Below are 22,715 nucleotides of genomic sequence, written 5' to 3' on the forward strand. Positions count from 1 at the left end.
TCCACCGCCGCGGGGATGGGGGCCGGCTGTCCAACTTCAGCGCCAGAGGCCTGCGGCCCCCTTTCCTTCCGGCCAGCACCCCCTCCCCCTCGGTACGTGCACAAGGCGTCCAAGGCGTCGGAAAAAAAGTCCCTGGGTGGCTTATTAATGACACGGGCAGGCAAAAAACACACACACAAAAAAAAAAAACACAAAAAAAACAAAAAACCACACGTGCTGCCCAGAATTCAGGCCCTGATGGAGGAAAGTCCGAAGAAGAGGCAGCCGGCCGGGCAAAGAGGTCCTGGGAGAAAGGTGTCAAGAAATCTTGGGGAGGCCCAGGCCGCTGGAGACATCTCAGCTACCAAGGCTCCGATTAGGAAGGGGTTCTGGGAGTGGAGTGGACAAATTCTTGTCCTGCCGGCCCTGCTCAGAGAGGTGTGAGCGCCACTGGACCAGAGGTGGGGGCTGGGCCTCAGATAGCCAAAGGGTCCCCACCCTGCAGGCAACTGTTGGACCTGGGACAGCCAGGTCCCCCCTCTGACTCCCAGACCAAGCCTGATGCCTGGTTCCCCTAGCGCCTGGAGACTCTGCCCTTCTCAAGACTTTGTGTCCCAGGGCAAGTATCAGAAGACCGTGGCTTTGGGTAATGTATCTTAAAAATCATGGGGCACCGGGGTGGCTCAGTCGGTTGAGCGGCCGACTTCAGCTCAGGTCGTGATCTCTCATTCCATGGGTTCGAGCCCCGCGTCGGGCTCTGTGCTGACGGCTCGGAGCCTGGAGCCTGCTTCAGATTCTGTGTCTCCCTGTTTCTCGCCCCTCCCTCACTTGCACTCTGTCTCTCTCTCTCTGTCTCTTAAAAATAAATAAGCATTTAAAAAATGTGTTAAAAAAAATCTTGGGGGCACCTGGGTGGCTGACTTTGGCTCAGGTCATGATCTCGCTGTTCGTGAGTTCCAGCCCCGCGTCGGGCTCTGTGCAGACAGCTCAGAGCCTGGAGCCTGCTTCGGATTCTGTGTCTCCCTCTCTCTCTCTCTGCCCCTTCCCAGCTCTCTCACTGTCTGTCTGTTTCTCTTTCTCTCAAAAATAAACATTAAAAACTAAAAAATAAATAAATAAATAAATAAATAAATAAATAAATAAATAAATAAATCACGTTTGGAAGTAGAGAGCCCACGTGCAGCCCCAGCTTGGGCCCTCCCTGGAGCTCAGGGTTGAGGTCCCTCCCTGGCATCCTGGGCAGGAGACCCCCTGACACTGCCTCCATCTCAGTTGAGGGAAGGAAGATCTAGTGCCTTCTTCTGGAGGACTTGGTGAGGGATGGAGGAGGGGGGATGTTCAGAGCATGTCTGCTCCACATGCTGCCTGGGCCAATACTGACCACACCGCACTGGGCCACCTCACTGAACCCCTCTGATCGGACACCCAGAGCAGTGCCATGCCCTTCCAAGTGGCTGCCCAGGAGTTTCCACTGGGACGTGGAAAGGAAGGAGGAGAAATCGTCTTTCTGTTTGGTTTTATCTCATCCTTTACAAGTTTTATCTGTGTTTACGGGGCAGGAGTGTGTTTGCACAGAACTATGGTATATAATTTTTAACCGGATGCGACTACCTATCTCAGGAGTGCCCACGTGAACTCGGTCTTTACGGAAGAGGGTATGTCATCAGTGACATCTGGAGAGGATTGCCCAGAGGGGACAACCGAGTCACGTAGCCGGCCCTTCTTCACTCTCTGGCCTCCCTTGTCTTCCTGGCTTCATCATCTAACATTCTCCTCCCTTCCTCCCCTCCCGAAGCCTCCTCGCGACATCATGGTTCCACTGCCCGTCAACTTCCGGTTGCTGGAATATGCTTTGTGCTTTCAGGTCTCCAGGGCTGGCAGTCTTCCGTCTGGGGGCCCAACCTTCCTTGAGCACCTGCAAATTCAGATGCCCCCGGCTCCTCTTCCCTGCCGCTTACAACCCCCTGCAGTTGCCTTCATTCACCTAAGTCACTCTACTGTGGTCATTTACCTCGCCTGCTGGTGCATGTGTCTAGACGAGAAGCCCCTTGAGGGCCAGACCCAGGCCCTAGTCACATCTACATCCCATCCACATCCCGAACAGACAGGTGAATTTACCCTGCCACGGTCGGAGACAGCCTGGGCCCAGCGAGGTTAATCAGTCTGCACAAGGTCGGGTCTGCTCACCCCACTAATCAGCTTGAGCCTCCTAATCCATCACCAGCAGGAACCTCGGGACAGACCCAGCAGTGCTTGTGGGAGCTGGCGGGGCCGTTTCGGCCTTCTTCTGCAGACCCCGTCTGGGAGGGGATGGGGCGGCTGAGCCATGTGCACCACCCTCTTCCTGCTCAGCACCTTGGCCATGCTCTGGCGCCGCCGGTTCGCCAACCGGGTCCAACCGTGAGAGACCGACTGGGCCATGGGCTCGGGTGGTGGTGGGGAGAATCCACTGGGTGCGGCGAGAGCCCAGCCAAAGGCGGGCAGAGGCTGCCTGGACCTCCAGGGAGGCTGGGGGGGGGGGGTGGATTTGCCCGGAATCCCTGAGGGGCTTCCCCTCAGAGCAGGGGGGTAGTTTGCGGCCCTTCAGAGACTCTGGCAGAAGCCCCCAGTGCCACAGCCCAGCGTGGCTGGGTCCCGTGGGAGAGGGGGTCTGGGTCTGGGCACTGCCCACAGCCCTTCCCGCCTGTTTCTCCCACCCACAGAGAGCCCAGCGGACTCGATGGGGCGGTCGTGGGCAGCAACGTGGACACAGACCTCCAGTCCTCAGGCAGGTAAGGCAGCAGAGAACGTGGGGTGGAGGAGGGAGGGTGCGTCTAAAGAAGCTACCGCTCTCCCTGCCCCTGTCCGAGCCTGGGGAGGACCACGAGCGTGTGCCCGCGCACGCTGTATGCTGGCCCCTCGCCCCAGCCACCCTGTTCCCTGTGTGCCTGGTGGGCAGACTCAACGTCTGTTTTCTCCAGTTGGCCTTGGGAGCCCCCAGCCTCTCCTCTGGACCACAGCTGCTCTGCCTGTTTGTCCGAGTGTGGGCTGGTCCCCAGGGTCCCTCCTAGCGGCAGGCGCAGGGGGACTGGAGACAGGGATGGGGCAGAGGCAGCCCTGCGTTGCTTTGCTCGCTTTCCCTTCCCCCTCTCCTGCTGCCCCCGCTCAGCCTCAGCGACTCCTCTGCCTGAACCTCTAGCGGGATTCGCTGTCCAGTCCCCAATAGAAGGCGCAGGAAGAGCATGACATCATCGGCACTGAGTGCCATTGGCTGGGCAGCCCCTGCGGGCAGGACGCTGTCTCCAGTGGCCAGAAAGTTAACTCTTCCCTGGGCTGAAACCATGTGGCCTTTACAAGGGGGGAAGTTTTGGGAACTTCTGGGTTTTTCCTTCCCTGGGTGACCAGTGTCCTTTGATGACGGGGGCTCCTACGCCCACCAAAAAATAAAAAAACAAAAAAACAAACCAACAACACTGAAAAAGCAACAAATCTTTATTAAGAACATACTGTTTTGCATGTTCTTTTGTGCCTGGGACCTCCGGCTAGTGTGGGAGTCCCGTGTGAAGTGACATTCTTTCCTGCAAAAGGTCGACCAGCCGCCTCTCACCCCTAGTGAAACAAAGAGCATGATGTGCTTGGGCTCCAGGGCCCTTGGCAGGAAGGAGTCTCCCCACAGGGCTCAGGTGGCTGTGCCGGTCAGCATGCCTGCCTGCTGACGCGCCCCCGTGTCTCTTTCCGGGGACCTGCCTGAAGCACCCCTTAGACGTGCAGGGACTGGCAAGCCGTGAGAATATGAGTCTCTCTCCGTGTGTGGCCCCTAATTCCTCCTTGGTGCTGGGACTCCCCCAGGCTCTGAATGTCAGCAGGCCCACTGGGAAAGCTCTGGGCACGTACTGGAAGCAGGCATTCCTGTGATGCCCTTCCTTGACATCTAGGCTAGCTGAGATGGTCACAATAGTGCCCAAGTACTCGTACCGGTGAAACGGGAGGACGGCTGCAAAATGACGGACACCGGGCCTCACACAGAGGAGGCTCTCACGTGACTGGTCCTCCCTGTTGAGTTTGGGTCTGCAGGTGCACAGAGTTCAAGTCCTGACTCCACTCTTGCTGACTGAGGGACTCCGGGAAAGTTACGTGATCTTTTTATTGGCGTATAAACTGGGATTAGTAAGAGAATGGTGTGTGAAGGGGTTTGTGAGGTTGAAATTAAGATAATCGTAAAGCACTTGGCACGGCTGCTTAATAAATGCTGGCTGTTCTCTTATTACGTGACACTTGGTTGGTGCTTTTTTTCCTTCCCCAGAGGTCTCTCGTGTATTAACTCGCTTGGAAATTTCAACAGTCCCAGAGGGTTGGCAAGACAAGTCCTTTCTTTCTCTTTCTTTCTTTCTTTCTTTCTTTTTCTTTCTTTCTTTCTTTCCTTTCATTAATTTATTAATTTATTTTGAGAGAGAGAGAGAGAGAGAGCACACACAAGCTGGGGAGGGGCAGAAAGAGAGGGAGAGAGAGAGAATCCCAAGCAGGTCAGGTCCGCGCTGTCAGCGCAGAGCCCGAAGCGGGACTTGAACCACGAATCGTGAGATCATGACCTGAGCCAAAATCAAGAGTTGGATACTTAACCTACTGAGCCACCCAGGCGCCCCAAGACAGGTGTTTCTATCTCTCCGTTAATGTGGAGGAAACTGAGGGACGTGGCGTGTAAATTGCTCGCTCAAGGTCATCCATCTGATTTGGGGCTGATGGGGATTGACAGGTCCCTGAATTCAGGCAGGTCTATGTCCCTTGTGGCAAATGGGCCTGGACCCCCTGTCAGGAGAAACAGAGCCGAATCTGGACCATCTGGCCCGGCCTGGCCCAGTCTGGTCTGGCCGGAAGGGAGTGGTTGCCTGTTAACTCCTCAGGACTCAGTTCATTGGAAAAATCGGCCCAACATCTAACCCCTCCTGCTTATAGTGGCTGCTCTGAAGGTCTGGCCTGGGCGGCACATGGGTTGAAATTTCTGCTCTCCAATTCCAGCTGCTTTCCTGGCCACTCCTACCCCCTTGGTAGTGGGGTGAATCGCTAGGCATGGGCTGGGAGGAAGAGGAAGTCCAGAAACACGGGAAGGCCATCCCCTTCAATCTTCTGACTACTGTGCTTTTCTGTTTAGGGAGAAAGAGCCTCTGAAGTAAGTCCTCATCTCTTCAGGCAGAGCTCGGCCCCGGGGACTGCGATCAGCTGGCAGAGGCAGGTAGGGCAGGGCTGTGAGCCCTGGAGGGTAGAAGGCTGGGCTGGGGACAAGGAAGGAAGATTCTGCGAGGCCTGGCCGTGTGGGAGCAGAGCAGGCCACCTTCAGCTCTGTGGTCATCGACGGAGGTTGAGAATAAGGGGGCTGGGCTCCCATCCACTCCTACCTTGAGCCCGTTGTGGTCCAGGCCACGGGGCAAGGGTTAGTTTTCGGGGGATGACGTGTGATCCTGACAGCATTTTCTAGGCTTGGGGATGAGGTGGTGGTCATGCTGGGGGCCTGAGGGTAGTGCCAGAGGACTTGTAAGGGAGAGGTGGTGTTCTGGAATATGCATTCTGCATTGACACAAGCTCTTGCCTTGGCATGGGAGGAAGTGCTCATCTGGCCTTGTCTTCTGTTTCAGTTCAAGTCCTGGTTTGCCCCCTTCCCCACAAAGGGTGCTTTGGAAGCAGCAGCAGCAGCAAGAAGGAGAATGGGAAAAAGCAGCAGTGGAGAATGTAGACCCCTCCCTTTCTGCCCCTGGACCTGCCTGTCCTCTCTTCTTCCCAGGCCCTGGTCGTGGGGCTCCCGAGGCAAGGCCTGGCTGGGGCAGGCAGGAGGGGCAGAGACGTTTATTGCTCTGGGATGGGCTCCCTTCCTCTGAGGTCCGGAGAGGGACTTGGTGGGGTCTGCTGGGTCAGCTCTGGGGCAACCCCAGCAGCCCAGGCTCGGGGAGACACAGGTCGGGAATGAGGAGCCCCGGAACCGAGGGGTTGCTGATGGCTCCTGTTCACTATGGAAGGGTTTCTCACTCACGAATTAAAAAAAAATTTTTTTTAACGTTTATTTTTGAGAGGGAGAGAGAGAGAGAGAGACAGAGTATGAGCGGGGGAGGGGCAAAGAGAGAAGGAGACACAGAATCCAAAGCAGGCTCCAGGCTCCGGGCTGTCAGCACGGAGCCCGACACGGGGCTTGAACCCGTGAACCACGAGATCATGACCCGAGCTGAAGTCGGCCGCTTAACCACTGAGCCACCCAGGTGCCCCACGTTCACGAATTTAATCCTTGCAATGACCTGAGGAAACCGGGCATGTTATTATCCACATTTTGGCAACGAGGAAACCCAGGTGAATGAATTTGTCCAGGGTCATCTAGCCAGGTGGGGGGGGGGACACCCAACTGGGGGACACCCCCCTCCCACAGCCTCAGATGGAGGCTTTAAGCCCACGCTCTTACCCCCCAGGGCCCAGGCAGCCACTCTGGGAGAGAAGGGGTTCTCGGGCATTCCCCCCGAAGCTTGTGGTCCCAGGCCGTGTGATCTCAGTTTGCCGCGGGGGCGCTCACTTCCCTGTGGCACTTGCCTCTCCCCGGTCCCTAGAGCTCACCCCCTGTCACTCGCTGCTCGGCTGAGATTATCAGGAAGAAATGCCAGTTGGATCTGTGACATGTCTGCCTGCAGCTGCGAGCAGGCATCCCTCAGCTTGTCCCCCGAGTGTGGGTTTCTATGCGCGTGTGTGCACGCGTGCGCGTGTTCCAAAGGGCCAGTGGCAAGTGGGAAGGGGGGAGAGCGTGACCCTGGTTTGTGTTCAGTCTGCTGACTGCTCAGTGCCGGCGGCCTCCTTTGCCCCTAGATGCTCTTCTCATTTCTCTCTTCGCAGTCCTGCCCGATCCAGAGCAGAGATAAAAGCAAATTTCCGCTTCTGCTCCCTGAGATCCAGGCGCAGACCCCGCAGGCAACTGCTCCCGACTGTCTGGAAGCCATTCATCTTCCAAAGCCATCCCCCCCCCCACCCCTGCGCCCGCCCACACGTGCCCCCTCCCCCCCCATCCAGCCCCCACTGCCCACCAGGGAAGTCTCAGCCTGGCCGGCCCCGGGCCCTGCCTTCTGGAGGCAGCAGCTGGGGAATTCTCTAGACAGCCGTCCCTCTGCGCCCCTGACTCCACCTCTGAGGGAAGGAGAGGGGAGATGATGCAGACAGAGGGGACCCACGCTGAAACCAGGGGGGAGGGGCCGCTGGTAAGGCGGGGAACCTGGCAGTGGAAGCCTCTAGAAGTAGGGCAGGGCGGAGTCAGGGGAAGGGTCACACCAGGGAAAGGAGCTCTGTGCTGGAAGGAGACAGAGCCCCACCGCCCACCTGACACGGGCCCAGGAGTTCGTGACCACCTGTCTCAGCTCCCGTCAGCCTGTCTTTCTCCCGCGAGGCCTCACCTTCCCCGGTGACAGGACTGTCAGGCTGAGGGCCACGGGGGCGGGGGCGGGGGGGGGGCACTGCTCCGGGGACCCAGCCTGCCCTCCCCGATCCTACCTTTGAGCTCGTCCTGTGCTCTGCTCGCTCGCCACGTTCCTGTCACTGCAGCCTCGCCTCTGCTCCCTGCCACTTTCAAGTTGCCCTGTCTCCTTCCACTAGTCTGAGGAATTGTCAGGCCAAGGTCACCCTGGCTGGACAGGGGCTGGCTCGCGGCCCAGACACACATCCACGGAGCGACACCCCTTCGCAGCACTCTTCTAGGAACCTGCTCAGGGGATGGGGGCCCCTGCAGGCTTCTGTCCCAGGAGAGGGGAGGGAAAGCCAGGGGAAGGGGTGCCGGGGGTGGGGAATGTGTTCTCGCCCGGCCTCGGCGGCTGCCGGGGGACCCTGGCAGCTGGGGCGCTGTGTGGGCTGGTTCGGGGGGGGGGGGTGCTCTCCCGTACGGAGCAGGCTGGCTCTGGTGGGAGCAGATTGTTTACACCTTCCCCACACACCCAGCCCACGCTCGCCTCTTATTCCCGGGGCCTCTCCCACCCCTGGGCGCTGTGCACAACCAGCACATTTGCGTTCCTGCTGCAGGAAGTTGCCACCCTCAGCCGAGAGCGTCTCTACAGAAGGCTGCCCGGGCCTGAGGCGCTCCTTTCTCAGCCCACTATCTCCCTCCCGCTGCAGGGGTGGACCCGAGATGTCCCCAAAAGGCCGAGTCCTTCTCCCCATCCCGTTTCCTTGCAAAGAGCTGCTGCTTGGGAATGGGGACAGGGAAGCACTTGGTGGGGGGGGGCTCGGTAGACTGACCATAATAGGAAGGAGGGGATTAAGGGCGACCAGAGAGACAGAGCCGAGGCACCCCTGGTCCAGGGCGCTGGCCACCATGAAATAATGCAGGACCTAAGAGCGGGGAGGCTGGAGTCAGAGAGCCGGGTTTGAATCTCGCCTCCCCCCATCATTTCCCGCCTCTGTGGCCTTGGGTGGGTTCCTGAACAGCCCCGCCTGGGGTTTCTCATACGAGGAAGGTAACAGGGAAGCTACTGTTATAAGGGTTAAATTAGATAACGCGGAGAGAGTGCTTAGCACACACAGTCGGCGTTCAATGTATCTGAGCCCGGGTGACAGCGTTTGTGACCTGTCGCCTACTGAACAGGCAAGGTCGCAACCACAGTAGGTTCCGAATAGCTAGTCCTTCGCCGCCTTCCTCACTCCGTGGCCCTTCCTGCCCATCTCTCTGCAATCACAGCAGTGGGGTGATGGGTAATTCTGAAAAAGTCAGAGGAGGGGTGCCTGAGTGGCTGAGTCGGTTGAGCGGCCGACTTTGGCTCGGGTCATGATCTCACGGTCCGGTCCGTGGGTTCGAGCCCCGCGTCGGGCTCTGTGCGGACGGCTAGGAGCCTGGAGCCTGCTTCGGATTCTCTGTCTCCCTCTCTCTCTGCCCCTCCCCCGCTCATGCTCTGTCTCTCTCTCTCTCAAAAACACATAAACATTAAAATATACATATATTTGAAAAAAATATACATATATTTGAAAAAGAACACAGCACAGGGGCACCTGGTAAGACCCAGCTCCCAGCACCCAGTCAGGCCGTACAAGGGAGCATCACTGTTGTCTCTGGGGGCCTAGAACCCCGTCCCAGCCTCCAGTGGGAGTCCTGGCCTGGACACCTCCCCTCCAACTGGTTCCACTTTCCGAATGCATCTCTGTTCCCAGAGAAGACAGGAGGTGATTGCCCTGATGCCTCTCTGTCCTCTGTCTGTATGCTAATCTCTCTGCTGGTTGGAGCCTGAGTGACAGGGAAAAGACTGCTCTGAGCTGCAGGGTGGCCGAGGGCAGCAGCTGGAGCAGGAAGGTGCTGCTGTCTGCTGCTTCTGTGGCTGAGACTCAGGGTTGTTGCCAGTCTCTCCCGGAGACTGGAACATGACCAGAGAGCTAACGAGGTGGGTGGGGGGGGTGGGGGGGGGGAGCAAGGGAAGCAGACATAGCAGCCGCCGCTGTCCTGTGTCACCTTAGGGTGCGGACGTGACCACGGGGAGTACCTCGCCCATCCCAAACGTGTGGTTGTGTGGATGCGGGCAGGGTGGTCCTGGGCCAGGGCGCCCAAGGGGCCCTGGCCCAAGACTAGGTGGGCGTGGCTCCCGATCTGAGGCAGGCACCAGGCACGAGAGCAGGGTCCTGGCGGTTCCCAGGGACCCTCTATAGGACCTCACTGTTAGGCAGAAGCCCAAGGCCTTGCGACAGTGGGAAGTAATGCTTCTTTGCGAGCCCGAAAAGAAGGAAAATGGCCAAGGTTTATGATAATGATAATGATCCTAATAATATTATCAATAACGTTAATGTGTCTCAAACACTTATTATGTGCTAGGCAGTGTACCAGGTGCTTTATTTACATGCATTGTCTCATTGATGAGGCAGGAACCGTTTTATCATTCACCCAATAAGGAAAGTGAAGTTCACAGAGCTTGCTCAAGGTCACTCACAGCTAGTAGTGAAGCCAGGACACCTGCCCGGGCAATGTGATGCCAAAGCCCGTGAAGGTGTTGGGGCGCGGAGGACTGAGTCTGGGCTTGAGGACAACCAGGGCACTGGGAATGGTAGCTGTGGCCCCACCCCAGGGATGCCATTGCAGGTGGACGGGGAGGGGGGGGATGGGATTACCAGGGCTACTCCTGATGCATCATTCGAGGCTGAACCAGGCTCTGCCCCACCCCACCCCACCCCCCACCCAAAGGCTAGATCCTGGGGGATCTGTCACCCCCTGCAGGGAGGAAGCCGTGGCCGCTCACAGGGATGACAGACATTGAGGTCATCACTCAAGCTCTGTTGTTGCCTTCAACCCCTGGGGGTGGGGCGGGGGCAGAGCCCTGGGGGTGGGAGAGGAAGGTGGCAGCGGCCCAGCCGGAGAGGGAGGAGGCTGAGAAGGAAGGCCTTGTTTGTTTTTACAGGGGGAGGGTGTGGGGCTTCAGGGAGGAGGCGTCCTGGAGTGGGATCCCCCGGGGACTTAAGCTGGAAACAAGTCCTTGTACCTAAGGACTGCAGACCCTCTCTGTGCGGTACATATGCCCCCTAGTGGGGCTTAAGATTAGAGGGTGGCTGAGAAAATGAAAACAAAAAAGATTTACTGACCGACTATGACCTCTGAACCTGGATAGGAATGGCCAGGCGTGGGTCTGTGTGAGCGCATGTGCGCGCCCACACGCGTTTATTGCCATATGCAGAAGCCGGCTGAACGATGCATTAAAAGATATTATTTAACGTGTTCCTTGGCCATCTATTTAACAAGCACGTACCGGGAGCCTGCAACATACACACCTTGTGCTAGGTGCCAGCGATGAAGGGGGACAGTGCCCGACCTGCCAGTGAGGACGACAGAAAGATCCTGGCCGAGGGAGCCCAGTCGCGCCCGCTCAGCCACTGCCTGGTCACATGACCTTTCCTTCTCCGGACCTCAGTCTCCCCATTTACCAGGCATGTGCTGAGTCGAACCCAAGTGGGCTGGTGCCAGGATGTAAAGGACTGATGACCACCCTCAGAGAAAGAACCGTCTGGTAAAATGAAGGCGATGGACCGCTTGACCTCTGGGGGCCCTCCAGACTCTCCCGATCAAAAGAGACTATAATGGACTGTCTTTGGAGATGCTGGCAGTGATCCGCCCACTCGGCAAACGTTTATGGAGCGCCTGTGTGCCAGGCACTGTGGATGCAGAAATGAAGAATTCCTGCCACAGACAATCAGGAAATTGGGCCAAGCAGAAGAAACAGACGCTTGACAACAGGCAGAACACAGGCTGGTGACCCCAGGACTGTCTCAGCATCTGCCTGTTCCCTGCCTGTGGCAGGGGGAGGGGAAACCAAGCGGACCGCGCAGTGGTCTTGTCCGGGTGAGGAGACGAGATCAGAGCTCAAGAGAGCGTGACATTCCTAAGGATATGCACACGTCGGTGGGATCCCCAAACAGACACGGGGAAGGTGATCCGATGGAGGAAAAAAAAAAAAGCCCTTTGGAGAGAATACAGAAAGCACTAGCCGTCACAGAAACACGGAAAGATTGGACTTGATCGAATTCTTGGAAAGACACTATTTGCCAGGCAAAAATCTGAGAAAGGACCTGTATCCAAAATATACAAAGAAGTTTTACAATTCAATAAGAAGACAGCCCAGGGAAAGGGGGAGGGTTTTGATAGACACTTCACAAGAAGGTATCCATACGGCCAATAAACACATTAAAAAAAGATACACAGTAGTGTGAGTCATCAAGGAAATTAAATGCAAATTAAAAAACATGCAAATGAAAACCACAGTGAGATACTAGTTCACGCTCACATGAATGCGTTAAGAAGAAGGTACGGAGCAGCTGTTACCCTGGAAGACACTGCTGGGAAACCAGTTTGGCTGTTTCCTAGCAAGTTCTCCAAGAGGAATGAAAACACAGGGCCACACCAAGGTTCGTACAGAGGTGTTCACAGCAGTGTTACTAATAACGGCTCCAAAGTGGAAACAACCCGAATATCCATCAACCGGTGAATGAATAAACGAGGGCTGTACGGAATTCTGGTCAGCAATGAAAAGGCGACGGACCACTCTGCGGGCCACAACCCGGGGCACCGCGAGGAGCCAGGCACAAAAGAACACGCTCCTGTATGAATCCGTTTATAGGAGATTCTAGAACAGGCAGAACTAATCTGCAGCGACAGAAAGCAGATCAGTGGTTGCCTGGGGCCAGGGCTGGATCTGGAGACTGAAATAAAACCCGGAGGTGCTCTTCAGGGCGATGACAGGGTTCTAAATCGTCACCGGGGTGGCGGTTACGCGGGTGTATCACTTACTAGACTATCGAATCGTACATTTTAAATGGATGCGTTTGGTTGTATGTAAATTACACCTCAATAAAGATGACTTAAAGAGTTAAAAAAAAAAAAATCAATGAAGACCTGATCCTTGTCTGGCTCACAGGCTGGTGGAAACAAATAATCACGAGACAGTGAGCATCATAAGAAGTATGCTCAAATAACACGAGTTCTTTCTTTTTCAAGTTTATTTTTATTTATTTTGAGAGACAGCGCGCGCGTGAGCAAGCAGGGGAGGGGCAGAGAGGGAGAGAGAATCCCAAGCAGGCTCGAAGCCATCACTACAGAACGCGATGCGGGGCTCGATCTCACGAACCGTCAAAAATTGGACGCTTAACCGACTGAGCCACTCAGGCGCCACAAGAGTTCTGTTTATTTAAAGTGCTCCCTTGTGCCAGGCCCGTGGAAGCGTTTTGCATGTACTGTTCTAAAATTGCAGATAAGAAAAGAGGCTGAGAGGCACCTGGGGGGGCTCAGTTGGTGAAGCGTCCGACTTTGGCTCAGGTCACGATCTCACGGTCCGTGAGTTCGAGCCCCGCGTCGGGCTCCGTGCTGACAGCTCAGAGCCTGGAGCCTGCTTTGGATTCTGTGTTTCCCTCTCTTTCTGCCCCTCCCCTGCTCACACTCTGTCTCTCTCACTCTCTCAAAAATAAACATTAAAAAATAAAAATGAAAAAAAAAATAATAAAAAGAAAAGAGGCTGAGACAGAGGGGGAGGTCATTTGCCCACGGATACTCAGCTAGAAGCAGCAGGGCTGGGGCTCGACTCCAAGCCTGTCTGGGTGCAGTGCATGTGCTAAACCAGCCTGGGACAGAACACCGAGGAAAGAGCTCGGGACCGTTGCAGCTTCTCAGGTGAGACTTTGCGGAGGGGGTATTGACATAGGAGTTGGAATTTGCTCAGTAGAGAAGAGGATGAAGGGAAGGAAATTTCAAGGCAAAGGGAACAAACAGTATAAGCAGAGGCTGGGCAGCAGTCGTGAGAAGGCAGGGTTTCTGGGAATGGAGAGACGTGTCCTGAAAAGAGCAGAAGAGGTCAACAGGACATTACACATTCTTCACATACGCCCTTATTTTTTAAGAACCCATTAAGCAATAATTTTATGAGAGGCAACAGCTCTTCAAAGCAGGCAAGTGAAATGCCTGCTGTTGGCAAACACAGGAAAGAACCCACTGCAATGCCAAGGTCGCCTCTTCTCCATAAATAGGGTACACTTTATTGTTTTTTTTCTTTTTAACGTTTTATTTATTTTTGAGAGACAGCCTGAGCAGGGGAGGGGCAGAGAGAAAGGGAGACACAGAATCCGAAGCAGCCTCCAGGCTCTGAGCTGTCAGCACAGAGCCCGATGCAAGGCTCAAACTCGTGAACTGTGAGATCATGACCTGAGCTGAAGTCACACGCTTACCTGACTGAGCCATCCAGGTGCCTCTCCTTTTATTTTGCCCTGACTCGTTCTTGCGGAGAGTTATAATTTAAAAAAAAGATTTGGGACATGTCGATCAGATAATTTAGGATGATTTTGACTCTAACAGAACACCAAACTGAAGATGGCCGAAACAGTAAGGAGATTTTTTTTTTTAAATCGCACATTTTGCGTGTCACTGAAACTAACATGCCATTGTTTGTAAGATGCCTCTCGCGTTCAGAAACTCAGTAAAATGTAAAAATATGTGACTCTGAATCAGAACAAAAGGTCTGAAGGTGGGGGGCTTCAGGACTGGGATTTCGGCAGTTCATCATCGCAGACTCTACGTTTTTGGTTTCCACTCTGCCGGGTCAGATTTTGGCCTCTTGCTTTGCAGCAAGCCTCACAGATGCAAGATGGCTGCCACAGCCTCGAGCATCACATCTTCGCGGTGTCCCAAAGCCAGAAGAGAGGCTGCTGTTTTTAAAAACAAGAAAACTTTCCCCAACTTGGCAGAATTGCATCACAAACCCATTTCTGAATTCCTGGCAGAAGGAATAGAGTTACCGCAAGGGTCTGGTGCAGACTAATCGAGACTCACCCTTAGGGCTGGGGAGGAGCTTCCCGCCACTGGAGCACAAACTCGTCCAGTAGCTCTGTTCCGTTTGTAAGATGTAGAAACAACAGCTGTGGGCTGGCGATGAACGGTGCTGCTGCACAGACGAACTTCCTATAAGTCGTGGTGCCACTGTTCACGGTGTAAGCAGTCCACTGCTTGGGATAAACCTACCCACCTTCTGTTCTGGCTGATGACGGTAAAGGTTTCCTTTCCAGGTGAAGAAATTAACCTCAATATTCCAAAGACTCTGTTTCCTATTCATGTGGGTTTCAGACACCATGTTTTAAATCCTATCAGTGGATGGGACTCCGCAAGCTAACCACCTGAACACAGCAGGACAGCTGACTGCATTTCACCCCGGTGCTCAGAGCCAAGGTCCTGGACCAGCACTTTGGCTCTGTTCAGCTTGTGATCTACTTCTGTCACTTACGGCTAGACTGTGTGACTCTTTCCACGTCAGTAAATACAGAGCCACACTAGCCTTGACTGACAGCTACATAATAATTCCACCGTACGTTAAAAACTCTAACGTCCCAGACCTCACCAGCAATGAGCGCAGAAGAAATCACAACACTACCACTTTGGTCTCGACAGCTCTGAACCCCTGCCTGCTAGTTCAGAAATCTGATGCATCCTTTGTTGTCTTTCCCACTGATTTCTGGACTGCCCGGGCAGCGTGCCAGACATGTGCTCCGGCACCAGCCCGCTCACTGCGTTTTGCTCTGTCCTCTTGGCCACTGCCCAGCCGCCCGTGCCAGCCCACCCGCTGTGAGCCTGCTGCTCTTCCATTAAGTGCCTTGTCGGTGTCAAAGTTACACCGTGGACCATGGCACAGGGGCCCCTCACCACACAGTAGGTGGCAACTAGTCTGGGACTCAAGACGCCCCTGCCAGAGCCCAGAGTCTCACAGTCTTGTACCCAACCACCCCTGCAGCCTGCCATCCTCACCCTTCCTGCCCTAAAGTGGCTCAACACCATGGAACAGGTGCCCCCCCCCGCCCCGCCCGCCGATTCCATCCCTAACCACCCCTACAAACACACAAAACCCCTCTTTGCTCCCCTCCCCCCACACCCAAAAGCCCCGTAATATGACTGATTTATAGATATATGCAGTTCAGTAAAACTTAGTGCTAAAAGCATGGATTCTGCAGGGCTGAGATCAAACCCTGACTCCAGCAATGACTAGTTGTGTGAATTTGGGAAAGTTACCTTGTCTCTCAATGCTTGCATTCCCTCCTCTGGAAAACGGGGGTAGTGACAGCACGCTTCACAGGGCGGTGGTGCAGATTAAAGCAACCGACACACATAGGGTCCAAAAGTCGTGGGTGGCACATAGTAGGTGCTATGAAGTGTTCGCTAGTACTATGTTTTGCCTGCAGCAGGTTGCTTGCCGACAGACAAGCAGCTTCTCGTAACTTCTACCCTCCAAATTCCCTCTCCAAGTCTGAAATGAAAGGAACTTAGTTTACAGGGAGGGAACCCACGCTTCCTTTCGGTAATACACAAAACAGTGCCTTTAAGGGCAAGACAGAGACCCTTAAGAGTCAATTTCACATGACAGAAGTTACCGCGAAGTGAGTCAACTATTATTTGTTGAGTGCTTACTGCCGGCAGAGGCAGCGGAATACCAATGAGGCCCTGTGAGGAAATGAAAAAAGAAAAAAAAAATAATTAAAAGAGACGTCTCCTGCCTTGAAGAACTTACAATCAAAATTAAGGGAGACAAACATAAACAAATGCGGTAACATGAAGATAAGCGCCTGCGACATTCGGCCATATATAACCAGAAAAATATAACCCAGACTAAATGCCCCTGAGAACCTTGCTAAAAGGGTCGAAGACAATGGGGAGAGGCTAATGCAGAAGAGGCTTCCCGGGCTTGCAAACTTAATTTCCAAACAGGTGTAAGTTGTGGCCCTGACTCTAGTTGTTTCTCCCGATTGCTACTTCAAACACGGAGCCAGAGTGTTGCCTGAAAAACAGCGGTCAGAAGGGGCGGTGGGTGCTACACCATTCCCAGTTTTCATAATTTATTTGCTCCCCCGTCGGAATTAAGGCCACACGGCGAGAGCCGCGGAGGGTCAGTCGGATAGCTGCTCGTTGGCGCCCCCTGCCGCCGGAGCCTCTCCGCCCCCGCCCCAGCTTCACCTGCTGCTGGGCCCGACGCCCCCACAGTCCCCGGGAATCAGCACCCCCTTCTCTAACGCAACCCATCACCCAGATGACCCCCTCCCCGCCCCAGGTGAACTCCGCAGGGCAATTAAGAACGAAATCCGGCCGGGCCTCGGTTTCCTTATCCATTTCCCTCGTGAGCCCCCCCCCCAGCCCCGCCCCCCCACTTTGTAAGCCAACCCAGTCTTGGCCAGGGACAATCCGTGGACACGAGATAAATGGCTGTAACTGAAACAACCGTCCGTCTTCGTTTTCTTCAAAGATCAGGCCTCCCACCCCAGGCTCTCTACTGTCCCTGGTGGCGGCCACCGCAGCTCCAGGCTCTCGCTGAGGTTGCGGCCGCCCCCAGCGACGGTTGTTTGCACTACATTTCCCATGAGCCTTTTCCCAGCATCGCGAGAGCTCTGCCGAGACTGCCGCGAAGACTTGCGCGCAGGCGCAGTTCCGCCTTCTCTTCGAAGCAGGCCGCGTGGCTGGGAGTCATGGCGGCCTCTGTCTGGCCCGAACGGGACGAGCAGTCTCGGGTGTTTGGTGCTGGTAAGGCTGCGGTGGTGGGGAAATGGGGTCTTCCTTGACCCGACGCTGGTTCACTTGCCCCCCCCCCCTTTCTTCAGAGGCCACGATAAACCGGCGTCGCGTCTACCGTGGTTGGGGTTAGTTGAGATGCTGGGTGAAAGAACCCTTTCTGAATGGTTCGAGTGTTAATGGTTGGTGGGAGAGAGCTCAAGCCCTTTTTTGGAGCCTTTATTTTTCAGGGAGGTTCTTCCAGCCTGCTCAGCCCGGTGAGCCGCACAGCCACCGCGTGCCGGTCCTGCGGGTCTCCCAGGGCCGCCCCGGGAGAGGGCACCCGAGTACTTCCTCCTGGAGGGTCTTGTGAACGGCCCCATTCCGTAGTTTTTATTCCATCCTACAGTTATAAGTGGGATTGCAGATTTGGGAAAGTCATGAGTTTACAACGAACCGTCCATGCGCACTTTTCCCTTCCCCGCAGGCTTTTCTTTGGCGTCTGCGGAGACCGCGAGCAGCAGACCTGCAGGGTGAAGTTTAAAAGTGACGGATGGAGCCCTGAAACGGGTAAGAATGGGTGCCGGCAGGACATGGGTGGTCACCAGAAGTGAGAAAGTCCAGATGATGCGCAGGCCTGTCACGTTCCGCCGTCTCACCCCGTATTCTGATTTTAAGTTTAATTTCATGAACACGTTGAGGCATAAATCCAGGTAGGGTGAGAAAAATGGACCCAGAATCCGGAAATGAGTAGGGTCTGTGCCAGTGTAATTTGGGGCCACTAGGTGTCACTGTTTGGGACCAAAATGGTTGCTGCATACTGGGGTGGGAGAGAGACTCAGGAAATGGGTGTTGGTTGCGGTTGGGGGAGGGATTTAGAAATATTTGTGCGTGATTCAAAGTTATCCTTGTGTGAAAGGACATCTTTTCTGAAGAGTTCTGATGCCTTGAGGCTCAGCTTTTGAAATAACCAATCTTGAGAACGTCTTAACGTTGCTTCTGTTAGGATGAAATAGGTTGTCCGTGTTTCTCTTATAGATGATTTAAAGTTCTGGGGTTTATTTATTTTTTAAAGTGTGTTCAATTTTGAGAGAGAGCGTGGGAAGGGGGGAGAGGGAGACACAGAATCTGAGGCAGGCTCCAGGCCTCCAGCGGTCAGCACAGAGCCTGCCATAGGGCTCGAACCCATGAACCGTGCATGAGACCATGAGCTGAGCCGAAGTCTGGTGCTTAACTGACTGAGCCACCCAGGCACCCCAGGTTTGGGTTTGTTTTTTTTTTTAATTTTTTTAACGTTTGTTTATTTTTGAGACAAAGACAGAGCATGAACAGGGGAGGGGAAGAGAGAGAGGGAGACACAGAATCGGAAGCAGGCTCCAGGCCCCGAGCCATCAGCCCAGAGCCCGACGCGGGGCTCGAACTCACGGACAGAACAGTGAGATCGTGACCTGAGCTGAAGTCGGACACACAACCGACTGAGCCACCCAGGCGCCCCTTGGGTTTTTTTTTTTTTAATGTTCATTTAATTTGAGAGCATGAGCAGGGGAGGGACAGAGAGAGGGAGACAGAATCTGAAGCGGGCTCAGAGCTGTCGGCGCAGAGCCCAACACGTGGCTAGGGGCTGGAACTCACAAACCGGGAGCTCATGATCTCAGCCAAAGTCGGATGCTTAACCGACTGAGCCACCCAGGCGCCCCGCTGAAAACCATTGAGTGTAAGGGTTTTTGTGATGAGATTTCTATTAATGGGAATAAGTCTTTTTAGCTCTTTGCCAGAATTGCATAAGTTAGGGTCCCTTTAGTGTCCCATCTGTTAGATTTCAGGGATGCGAGCCTCCCAGGATTGTTACTGCCTGGGTAAGGGAAGTGGTGTGGAACCCTGCTAGGCTCCTTCCCAAACGGTCTCCCACCAAACGATTTCTAACAAGTCTTATGTGCAGTAGTTACTTTCTCCTTTGCTACTGAGTAAAGAAACTGAGGCTTAGAGTTACATAGCTGTTATTTATTGTTGTTTTGTTTTTAAAGAACCATAAAAATAGGGCAAATTGTGTGGGGGTGCTAAAACCATTTTTCAGTCTCATTGAAGAATTACTGAGGTCCGATTAGACCAGTTGGTGGCGGGGTGGCGGGGGGGGGGGGGCGGTTAGACCAGTGGTTCTCTGCTGGGGGGTGGAGGATGCTAATGGGATCTAATGGATGCTGCTTAGTATCCTGCAATGCCCAAGACCGCCCCCCACGACAAAGACTATCTCCCCAGAACCTCAGAGCTGAGGTTGATGAAAGCTTGTATTAGATGAATTTGAAAGATGCAGGCTCTAGTCTCAGGCTGTTGTGAGATAACCCCACCAGAGCTTTATCTCTTTGTCAGACAGTGTTACTGCTTTCCAGACCTGGCTATACCTCCGAACTACCTACAAAGTGTTTAAATGTACACCTCCCGCCACGGGTGTGCATGGCCCTGGAGTGAGCCCAAGAATTGTGTGGCTGTTTCAAGAACAGTTGTATGGGAGAAATTAGACAATCTGATCTACTTTTAGCTCATGGATTTTTATTGCAGCAAGATTATAGCCCTGGCTATTTTTAAGTAGCTCTTGGGGCAGATCTATAATCCTCTACTTAAAAAACTGATCTTGCTCTGTGGATCCTTTCATACGCATAGGTGAGCGAAGGAGAAATGACCTTGTGTCATGTTGCCTCTTGGCAGCAGGTCCCCTTCGTACAGTTGGCCTTGAACGGGCTGCCTGGAAGAAGTAACCGCACTGTCTGAGGATTTTACCGACAGATAAACCCCATACTCCGTTCTCAGGCACTTTTGCTCAGGTAGAACCTGTCTTTTAAAGGGCAGGGGGGCACCTGGGGGGCTCAGTTGGTTGAGTATCCGCTTAGGCACAGGTCATGATCTCCCGGCTCGTGGGTTTGAGGCCCTTGGAGCCCGCTTCGGATTCTGTGTCTCCCTCTCCCCCTGCCCCTCCCCCATTTGTGCGCGCGCTCTCTCTCTTTCTTTCAAAAATAAACATTAGAAAAAAATTAAAACTAACGGGCAGGAAGTGTCACTGAGTCAGATCTGGGATGCTGGGGACATCTAGGCTCTAGGTGTCAACAGTTTTTACCTTTGAAGGAAAGTTAGTACACAAGTTTGAGAATACTTCATGAGGGACGTAGAGCAGAATTTGGTAGGGGAAGAATGGAATCTGCCCGCGCTGTAACTGGCTGGCTGGTGGGAGCTGAGTCCGTGATGATGTAAAGTTATCCCTGTCTGAAGGCAAAGAAAGGCCTTTCTGTGTGGAATGTGGATGTCTGAAGCTCAGTTTCCCAGGTTGGCTCTCTGGAAAATTCAGGTCCGATTTGAAAGTGAGCTGCTTGCGAGTACCCGTGTGTATCTTCAGCAGGTTTTTCTCTTGCAATTTCTCCTCGCCAGGTACAGTCCCAGCCTCGGTTTCTGAGGCTGAAAAAGGACCCTCCAGAAGTAGCTGCCAGCGGCGACGTGTCTGAAGAGGCTTTCTGGTGTGTGTAAGCAGAGACCTTCTGAACGGACGCGGCTGGCATGTTTGGTTTTGCCGCTCCTGCCCTGGGCTTAGGATTGTGCTGAGCGGCGGGGAGATTGTAACACAGGTCTGTTTCCTTTGCTAGATGTCCGCAGCGTGTGAGTACGGGACTGCTTCGCCTCAAGTAAGTGAAATGATTCTTCCCCTGTTGCTTTGTAGTGTTTCTGTCTTTGTTTTTCTGAGAAGCCCCGCAAGCCTATGATGGTTAGTTATCCCTGTCTGAAAACCTCGGCTGAGGGGAAACCCGTCTATTCTGAGGCTTTGGGGTTTGTCTCTGTGCTCTTAAAGGTTCAGGCTTGGGGTGCCTGGATGGCTCGGTCGGTTAAGCCTCCGACTCTCGACTTGGGTTCAGGTCATGATCTCCTGGTTCATGAGCTCAAGCCCTGTGTCGAGCTCTGCACTGACGGTGTGGAGTGTGCTCGAGATTCTCCGTCTCTCTGCCCCTCCCCGTTTGCACTCTCTCTTTCTTAAAAATAAGTAAAAAACTTAAAAGTTCAGGCTTTATCGGGGATCAAACTGAATGGATTCCAGAGGGAACTGTGTCTACCCGGCCAAGACCCCACGCATTGTCCCTCTGCAACTTGAAAACCGACAGTGCGGCTGCCTTGTCACGCTCTAGGCCCCTTGATTAATGGTTCTGACGGTACAGGCTAGAGGAGGTGCCAGAAATGGGCAAGTAGCCCAGTTCGGGGTCATGTTCTTAACCGGGGTATGAAAGAGTGCTTGTCACACATTTCAAGGCAATGAAAGCACTCTTTGAAACAGACGGGAATGTAGAAAGTCTGCCAGCTGTGGCGGTGTGAATGTACGAGGACCGTGACCCCTCGGCACCGCATCCTGACCTTCAGGAGAGAAGGGCCGTCCTGACACCGGCAGGGCTATCAGGTTTCCGGGTGCTTTGTTTCCAGCAGCCGGGAGCTCTCCGCGGGGTTCACTCCGATCGCGTGGTCGTGTCCGCGCGACGTGACTGGCGAGAGCCGCCTCGGGTGGCAGAGGGCCGGGTTGGCTGGCACGTGAGCGAGCAAGCAGCACAGTGGTGCTGGGCCGGGCCGGTGTCTGGCGCTGTTCCCGTCGAAATGCCAGGCTTGCAGCGGGCTCGTGCCTTTTTCTGTTCAGATTGGGAGGTATGTGTGGGCTCTTTAAGGTCACATATTTGTTCAGTCACCAAGGAGGCTAGATTTGGGGTGGGATTTAATAAGCCTGAAAACCGGCCCCAGCAGCTTACAGCCTGGAAGTAAAACCCAGTAAAACCCAGTAAAAGGATGTGTTAGCGAGTGGGGAACCCGCTTCTTGCGTTACGGTTGCCGCTGAGTGGGTGTGACTGCTCCACGGGACTCGCGTGGACATTTAGGTCTGACTTGCAAAGTTTTACCTCCAGAAGAGGGTCAGGTGTGAATGTCTCCAGACTGGCCGTTGCCAGACACTGTTCCCTTTGAGCATCAGCTCCCCAGGGCACGCTGCAGTGTCGAGTCCCCTGGGAACCGCACCGGCCTGCACCGACGGTGCCTTCAACAGTGTGGGCCTGATGCTTGGCTAGAACGACTGCTGCTACCATTGCCTTTTCTTTAAGTTAGGGTCTTTAAATGTAGCCTTCAGTTTTGAGTCACCTGGTTGGCCGTTCTATCGAATGATTCTCCTTTGGTCTTGCAGGTTCTCTCCCCAGTGATGCCAAGTTCCGTGCCAGTTACTAATGCCTGGGAAGCAACTCCCCCCCTGCCCCCCGCCAAAGGAGAGCGACTTCAGAGTTGTTTGGACTTCGTCTCCAAAAAGCAGCCAAAGACTATGAGTGACTTTATCCCGGAAAATATTTGGCAGTTGGTCAAATCAGGGCATAGCTAAGAATATCCAGGATGCAACCTTTTAGCTGATGTGGGTATAATTCGCTCATTGGCAAGAATGCGGCGGTGGTGGACGGAAGGCGGTTAACGTGTACACGTTCTGTTCGAGGAAACTGAGGGGACGCAGGTGTTCAGCCTCGGAAGAACGTTTCATCAGGGTGGATTTCCTGTGAAGTTCTGTCTTGGGCTTAAATTTTGAAGTACAAATAAAAGTGTTTAAAAATGGGCTTTGTGACATTGTGGATTCCACACTGAGACCCACATTGTGGGATTTTACTCGGTGCTCAGCTAACTGTGTTCTTGTAGAAGTGAAAGTTTCAGAGAATACCATTAAGTAGGGTTAACAGTTAACACAGGATGCAGTTGGATGTTTTGTTTGCTAAGT

General features: G+C 54.1%; 1 protein-coding gene and 2 long non-coding RNA genes across 4 annotated transcripts; 2 read left to right on the forward strand and 1 right to left on the reverse strand.

Moving 5' to 3' along the window:
• The first annotated feature begins 2,232 nt into the window (after positions 1-2,232).
• On the forward strand, positions 2,233-5,185 carry PRCD (photoreceptor disc component). Its single transcript, XM_042916650.1, has 3 exons — positions 2,233-2,379; positions 2,682-2,750; positions 5,108-5,185. The coding sequence occupies exons 1-3, from the start codon at positions 2,306-2,308 to the stop codon at positions 5,127-5,129; spliced, it is 165 nt and encodes a 54-aa protein (XP_042772584.1). The 5' UTR covers positions 2,233-2,305; the 3' UTR covers positions 5,130-5,185.
• An 8,497-nt stretch (positions 5,186-13,682) lies between these two features.
• Positions 13,683-16,776, reverse strand: LOC122206116. The gene is made up of 3 exons (XR_006196368.1): positions 16,625-16,776; positions 15,482-15,910; positions 13,683-14,526 (listed from the first exon to the last, which is right to left on the reverse strand). It is a non-coding gene; the product is annotated as an uncharacterized LOC122206116 (long non-coding RNA).
• Positions 16,777-16,898: 122 nt separating this feature from the next.
• LOC122206115 lies at positions 16,899-22,556 on the forward strand. Of its 2 annotated transcripts, XR_006196366.1 has the most exons (5): positions 16,899-16,981; positions 17,436-17,518; positions 20,366-20,451; positions 20,578-20,616; positions 22,143-22,556. It is a non-coding gene; the product is annotated as an uncharacterized LOC122206115 (long non-coding RNA). The 2 variants fall into 2 exon arrangements; XR_006196367.1 differs by lacking the exon at positions 20,366-20,451.
• The last annotated feature ends 159 nt before the right edge of the window (positions 22,557-22,715 follow it).

Source organism: Panthera leo, chromosome E1 (genome assembly GCF_018350215.1).
Source record: "Panthera leo isolate Ple1 chromosome E1, P.leo_Ple1_pat1.1, whole genome shotgun sequence".
NCBI classification, from domain to species: Eukaryota; Metazoa; Chordata; class Mammalia; order Carnivora; family Felidae; genus Panthera; species Panthera leo.